Raw genomic sequence first — 7,554 nt, forward strand, 5'->3', positions numbered from 1 at the left:
CGTATCTGTAATAGATCGTATCTGTATTAGAACGTATCTGTATTAGATCGTATCTGTATTAGATCATATCTGTAATAGATCGTATCTGTATTAGATCGTATCTGTATTAGATCGTATCTGTATTAGATCGTATCTGTATTAGAACGTATCTGTATTAGAACATATCTGTATTAGATCGTATCTGTAATAGATCGTATCTGTATTAGAACGTATCTGTATTAGATCGTATCTGTATTAGAACGTATCTGTATTAGAACATATCTGTATTAGATCGTATCTGTAATAGATCGTATCTGTAATAGATCGTATCTGTATTAGAACGTATCTGTATTAGAACATATCTGTATTAGATCGTATCTGTAATAGATCGTATCTGTAATAGATCGTATCTGTATTAGAACGTATCTGTATTAGAACATATCTGTATTAGATCGTATCTGTATTAGAACGTATCTGTATTAGATCGTATCTGTATTAGATCGTATCTGTAATAGATCGTATCTGTATTAGAACGTATCTGTATTAGATCGTATCTGTATTAGATCGTATCTGTATTAGATCGTATCTGTAATAGATCGTATCTGTATTAGAACGTATCTGTATTAGATCGTATCTGTATTAGATCGTATCTGTAATAGATCGTATCTGTATTAGAACGTATCTGTAATAGAACGTATCTGTATTAGAACATATCTGTATTAGATCGTATCTGTAATAGATCGTATCTGTATTAGAACGTATCTGTATTAGAACATATCTGTATTAGATCGTATCTGTAATAGATCGTATCTGTATTAGAACGTATCTGTATTAGATCGTATCTGTATTAGATCGTATCTGTAATAGATCGTATCTGTATTAGAACGTATCTGTATTAGATCGTATCTGTATTAGATCGTATCTGTATTAGATCGTATCTGTAATAGATCGTATCTGTATTAGATCGTATCTGTATTAGATCGTATCTGTAATAGATCGTATCTGTAATAGATCGTATCTGTATTAGATCGTATCTGTATTAGATCGTATCTGTATTAGATCGTATCTGTAATAGATCGTATCTGTATTAGATCGTATCTGTAATAGATCGTATCTGTAATAGATCGTATCTGTATTAGATCGTATCTTTAATAGATCGTATCTGTAATAGATCGTATCTGTAATAGATCGTATCTGTATTAGATCGTATCTGTATTAGATCGTATCTTTATTAGATCGTATCTGTAATAGATCGTATCTGTAATAGATCGTATCTGTATTAGATCGTATCTTTAATAGATCGTATCTGTAATAGATCGTATCTGTATTAGAACGTATCTGTATTAGAACGTATCTGTATTAGATCGTATCTTTAATAGATTGTATCTGTAATAGATCGTATCTGTAATAGATCGTATCTGTATTAGATCGTATCTTTAATAGATCGTATCTGTAATAGATCGTATCTGTATTAGAACGTATCTGTAATAGATCGTATCTGTATTAGATCGTATCTTTAATAGATCGTATCTGTAATAGATCGTATCTGTAATAGATCGTATCTGTATTAGATCGTATCTTTAATAGATCGTATCTGTAATAGATCGTATCTGTATTAGATCATATCTTTAATAGATCGTATCTTTAATAGATCGTATCTGTAATAGATCGTATCTGTATTAGAACGTATCTGTATTAGAACGTATCTGTATTAGATCGTATCTGTAATAGATCGTATCTGTATTAGATCGTATCTGTAATAGATCGTATCTGTATTAGATCGTATCTTTAATAGATCGTATCTGTATTAGATCGTATCTTTAATAGATCGTATCTTTAATAGAACGTATCTTTAATAGATCGTATCTTTAATAGATCGTATCTGTAATAGATCGTATCTTTAATAGATCGTATCTGTATTAGATCGTATCTTTAATAGATCGTATCTTTAATAGAACGTATCTGTATTAGATCGTATCTTTAATAGATCGTATCTTTAATAGAACGTATCTTTAATAGATCGTATCTTTAATAGATCGTATCTGTAATAGATCGTATCTGTAATAGATCGTATCTGTATTAGAACGTATCTGTATTAGATCGTATCTTTAATAGATCGTATCTTTAATAGATCGTATCTGTATTAGATCGTATCTTTAATAGATCGTATCTTTAATAGAACGTATCTTTAATAGATCGTATCTTTAATAGATCGTATCTTTAATAGAACGTATCTGTATTAGATCGTATCTTTAATAGATCGTATCTTTAATAGATCGTATCTGTATTAGATCGTATCTTTAATAGATCGTATCTTTAATAGAACGTATCTTTAATAGATCGTATCTTTAATAGATCGTATCTGTAATAGATCGTATCTGTAATAGATCGTATCTGTATTAGAACGTATCTGTATTAGAACGTATCTGTAATAGATCGTATCTGTATTAGAACGTATCTGTAATAGATCGTATCTGTATTAGATCGTATCTTTAATAGATCGTATCTGTATTAGATCGTATCTGTAACAAAATATTTTTGATGATTCAAACTTATCTTATTATGTATTAGTTAGATGATATCGTGATAAACAGTGTGCATAAAAATATAATCAGGCATATTTGAAAATATGAAAAAGCGAAAAAGCGTACTAAAAGTAAGTAGTATGTCACTGTTTATTTTCTGGCCTCGAGTGGACAATAAAGTTGTGAAGTTTCAATTACTTCCGGGGGCACTTTCCTAACAACAACACTAAAGTATCGAGATGGCTGAGGCGGAGGGAGATGACTGCGATAGACGGGTAATTAAAGTCGTAGTCGGCAAGTCTGGCAGATCGAGTCACATCTCGAATGTTTACAACACTCAGGCCCCTCCCCCTCTACCACCGGGCTCCTCCGCTCCCTCCCATCGAGTGCTCGTCAGTGCGCATGCACCAGATTCTGATTATTATTACTCTATGAAATATTCCCCAATATATTTAAGTACAATTCAGGGGCTCTGTGTACACGAACACAGCCCTGCGTGCTGAGTGGACAGGATGAGATGGGCCGTGTTGATATTTTGCAAAACAAACAACAGGCTCTACGTGCACGTAGAGGCACGCTTTTTTTCTAAAACCGGATGATTTATGTTGTTCTATCGGAGCGTAGTGTCGGCTTCAGTGAATATGATTAAACAAATGTTGCCGACTGGGACTTTAACTAGATGGTGGGCTGTTAGTCTCGTGTTGTGAACAAACAGTTTAGTCTGTTAAATCCTGAACCCTCAGGGACTTACCTGTGAATGGTTGAGGTAAATACAAACAGGACTGTTAGTCTCATGTTGTGAACAAACAGGTTAGTCTGTTAAATCCTGAACCCTCAGGGATTTACCTGTGAATGGTTGAGGTAAATACAAACAGGACAGCACGTAACATGTTTTATTTTGTATTTGTTTAAAGCCTGCTTTGAATAAGTTTCAGGCTTCAGTAAGCTACATTAAAATAAATGCTTGATGAATGTGTAGGAAAAAAATATGTATTTTATAATAAATGCATTAATTCTAAATTAAAATTTCACATTCATAACCCTCATTTTGCTGCATGAGGTTGAACATTATATAAATGTAGGCTCCCCAAAGTCGTTGTTATCTGTATCTTTGCTATACTTTTCTGTATACTTTTATATGATTTTTGTCTTATTGATATGTACTCTGTCTTTTGCAATAAAGGAAAAAAAACTGTGTAAATCTACGCCTGGGTGTTGTTCTGCCCTCCGGCCGCAGGGGGCAGTAGCGAGCCCGCTACAGTTTGGAGCACCACAATGATGCGGCGAAGGAGACGCACCGGAAAACTTTACTAACGACGCGAAAGGTGAGTAAAAAAGCGTTTTTTTCAGACGATATTATTTCGGTTTTACGAGAGAAGAGATTTCGAAGCGGAGGAGAAGCCGGTTAACCGCCTGTCCGCGTAAAAAAGCAGCGTTACAACATAAACGGAAGTAGCTGGACCGGTAAGTTTGTTGTTGTTGTTTTTTCCCGCAGTTTTTTTTATATGGCTGTGACCAATTAACCTTGTCTACAGGTAAAAAGCTATCGGTGTTTATGGAAGTTATCTGCGTTTAATCATCACTTTCAGGCGCGTTTAGTTCAGCTAGCTGGTCTCAGACGCCTTGATTTCACCTTATTATTCATTACGTCATCGTTTCTCCACGCGCCCTCTCATCTTGCACACTTGATAATAATAATTTAGCTGTTTTTATTTATCTTTTTACATTTTTGTGCAGCTAAAAACAAGTTTATTCTAAAGCCACATACCTGCAATAATAATAATAATAATAATAATAATAATAATAATAATAAATGCAGTCAAATTTAAACTTAATTATGATTATTTATTGTGTGGTTGTTGTGTTTGACTGTATTGGTTTAATGAGAGATACTGGATGAGAGTCGACAGCCAGGAAACAAGAAGAAAAAAGGTATTTGAGAAGTAAAGCTTGTGAACAAACTTCATTATAATATTTGAATGCAGCAGTGCATTGTAGTTATTTAGTTATTTGTCAGTGAATAAATGCTAAACAACTCCTTAAGACCCTTTTTCTATTAACCTTTATTTATACAGGTAAAATCTCATTGAGACCCAGGGTCTCATTTACAAGAGAGACCTGTTGACCTGAGACCTTTTAAGGTGGACCAGCGCTATTCTGCTTTAAGTGACGAGCTGCTCCTTGCTTAGTTTTTTAATTTTAATATTTCGTTTAACTGTGTAACTGATAGCACATTTAAATAGTTAAGTATTAATTAATTCAAATCCCTCCTGCAAACTTGTCACACTCATAATAACGTGAGGAATATCTAAAAATAAACATGTTTTCAAAGTTATTGTGAGGACTGTAATGGTATAATTTAGTACCGAAAAATACTTCCAATATGCTTGTCTTTGTGCCGATCCATATCATTTGTAGCTAAAAACAGGGTTGGCACGGGTGCTGGAAATCCTTGAAAACACTTGAATCGAGGTTTGAAAAGTGCTTGGATTTAGAATAAAGTGCTTGAGATGTGTGTTGTATGTGATGACACATATGGGGGAATTACCCCAATTGTCGCCCTGCGTGGTTGTCTCCGCCATCGGTGTGTGAATGTGGATAAAAGCGCTATAAATGAGGCCATTTACCATATATGATATAACAGAAAAGAAGATCTCCAAATCTGAGGGACTGATTTATTCCTAACATCTGTTGAACTGCAGAGATGCCACCAAAGACGAGAAGCCAAGTCAGCAAAAGAGCAGCGAGTCCAACCGGCCAGGCCGCGGGCGGGAAGAGGAAGGCTGCGGCGGCGGGGAAGGGGAAGGGCGACGGGAGCTCCGAACCTCCGCAGCATCACCGCTGGCTGATGAAGTCGGAGCCTGAGAGCCGCTTCGAGAACGGCATCGACGTCAAGGTACCGAGCCTCGCCGGCCCCAATCTATAAATCACAATATCATTTAGAATACAAATATATATGTTGTATTATAAATCACAATATCATTTATAATACAAATATACTGTATATAATAATGTGAGCCTGATGTCTCCGGTTTCCGGCTGCAGTTCGGGATCGAGGACCTGAAGGCGTTGCCGGGTCAGACCGGCTGCTGGGACGGCGTCCGCAACTATCAGGTAGATATGAAAGTTACCTGAATTAAAAGGCACAGACCAGCCTTCTGATAATTCTTCTTTTTTAAATGTTTTTATTTCCATCCATCACTAAAGGCTCGCAACTTCATGAGGCAGATGAAAAACGGACAGTTGGCTTTCTTCTACCACAGCAACTGTAAAGAGCCGGGCATAGCGGGAGTCATGAAGGTACAGCACACCTCCTTTAGTGCTTGAAATGTGTGTTGTATGTGATGACATCTATGATAGAACAGAGAAAAGAAGATCTCCATATCTGAGGGACTGAAAACAGCATTTTCTGACATTTCTTTATGAAAAATGCCTTTTGATGATGAACAGATGATGAAAATAGTTGGTGATTATATTTCTGTGGATCTGTTAGTGGAATTAGTTTTCCTTTCATTTGTGGTCCTTCTGTAAAAAGCTGTCTCCAAACATCATGTTGGTTGTTTAGAGGACAATAACATCTCATTTAATGTGATGAACAAGTGACATAATAAGTAGACTGAATACTGACCATTGGATTGATACAAATATGGAGTTTACCACAGCTGGAAGGGGCTGGAAAAGCATGGAAATACACCTTGAAATGCTTGAAAAGTGCTTGAATGTGACTTTGGAGAAGCTGGAGGAGCCCTGGGTTGATGTTCAGTTGCGTCTCGTTGTCCAGATCGTGAAGGAAGCGTACGTGGACCACACGCAGTTCGACAAGAAAGACGTCCACTTCGATGCGAACAGTAAACCAGACAACCCCAAGTGGAGCATGGTAAAAATAAAATACAAATCCTCTATAAGTAGACACAAAAACAACTACTTACATATCCATGAAGTCAGCCTCATCTCAACACTGGTTGCTGAGAATCCATTTGTTTCACTGGTTTCAGGTGTTTTCTCCTCCTCCTCTCAGGTCGACGTCCAGTACCAAAGGATGATGAAGCGTTTTATTCCTCTGTCCGAGCTGAAGAAGTACCACCTGCAGCATCGGGCCGACGGCGGGCCTCTGAAGGACATGGCACTCTTCACCAGGATGAGGCTCTCCGTGCAGCCGCTGACTTCTGGTAAGTGGAAACATCTTCACTGGGTTCTTTTTGTGTCATAAAGCAGCTTATAAGTGCTATAAATAACCTTTATTATCATTAATTACCACACAAGATGTTTGTTTAACAATAAACCTTCAACAATCAAGCGTTACATATTAGAGTTATTCACGTTTTCTACTAAACATGTTTAAAACTAAGAGCCAATCAGCTCTTAGATGAGGCGTTTCCCAGCATGCATTGCGTGGCGATCGATGCTCGTCTCCAACGATCCTCTTCTTCACTTTGTGTCTTCGTCGTTCTGCTTTTTTCTCTGCAGACGAGTTTGACTTCGTCCAGAGTTTGGAGGACGAAGAGCCGTTGTGAGGAACCGGCTGACGTTTTAGTCAGTGAAATTATTTTCAATATTAAATGTGTTTTTGTCAAATTATGCCCATTTCTACCGAAACTTTTTTGTTGGTACAACATCCGGTTTTGAAAAGTGAAGCTGCATTCTCTTTGCTGGCCACCAGGGGGCGACTCCTCTCTGGTTGTATAGAAGTCTATGAGAAAATGGTCCTACTTCTCTTTGCTGGCCACCAGGGGGCGACTCCTCTCTGGTTGTATAGAAGTCTATGAGAAAATGGTCCTACTTCTCTTTGCTGGCCACCAGGGGGCGACTCCTCTCTGGTTGTATAGAAGTCTATGAGAAAATGGTCCTACTTCTCTCTGCTGGCCACCAGGGGGCGACTCCTCTCTGGTTGTATAGAAGTCTATGAGAAAATGGTCCTACTTCTCTCTGCTGGCCACCAGGGGGCGACTCCTCTCTGGTTGTATAGAAGCCTATGAGAAAATGGTCCTACTTCTCTCTGCTGGCCACCAGGGGGCGACTCCTCTCTGGTTGTATAGAAGTCTATGAGAAA

At 37.4% G+C, this 7,554-nt stretch overlaps 1 protein-coding gene across 2 annotated transcripts; it reads left to right on the forward strand.

The window, feature by feature from the left end:
• The first annotated feature begins 3,699 nt into the window (after positions 1 to 3,699).
• thyn1 (thymocyte nuclear protein 1) lies at positions 3,700 to 7,083 on the forward strand. 2 transcript variants are annotated; one of them, XM_084019440.1, is made up of 7 exons: positions 3,700 to 3,829; positions 5,207 to 5,400; positions 5,550 to 5,618; positions 5,712 to 5,804; positions 6,286 to 6,381; positions 6,523 to 6,673; positions 6,972 to 7,083. In XM_084019440.1, the coding sequence occupies exons 2-7, from the start codon at positions 5,209 to 5,211 to the stop codon at positions 7,016 to 7,018; spliced, it is 648 nt and encodes a 215-aa protein (XP_083875566.1). In that variant the 5' UTR covers positions 3,700 to 3,829; positions 5,207 to 5,208; the 3' UTR covers positions 7,019 to 7,083. The 2 variants fall into 2 exon arrangements, with proteins under 2 accessions (XP_083875566.1, XP_083875567.1); XM_084019441.1 differs by having other exon boundaries at positions 3,824 to 3,968.
• The last annotated feature ends 471 nt before the right edge of the window (positions 7,084 to 7,554 follow it).

Source organism: Eutrigla gurnardus (genome assembly GCF_963514095.1).
Source record: "Eutrigla gurnardus genome assembly, chromosome: 10".
In the NCBI taxonomy this organism is placed as follows: domain Eukaryota; kingdom Metazoa; phylum Chordata; class Actinopteri; order Perciformes; family Triglidae; genus Eutrigla; species Eutrigla gurnardus.

What these genes read in the sequence shown, in the direction of transcription:
- thyn1 (XM_084019440.1), top strand. Translation starts at nt 5,209, where the DNA reads ATGCCACCAAAGACGAGAAGCCAAGTCAGCAAAAGAGCAGCGAGTCCA. An exon ending in AGAACGGCATCGACGTCAAG is followed by an intron (nt 5,401 to 5,549) that starts GTACCGAGCCTC and finishes TTCCGGCTGCAG; the next exon opens with TTCGGGATCGAGGACCTGAA. An exon ending in ACAACCCCAAGTGGAGCATG is followed by an intron (nt 6,382 to 6,522) that starts GTAAAAATAAAA and finishes TCCTCCTCTCAG; the next exon opens with GTCGACGTCCAGTACCAAAG.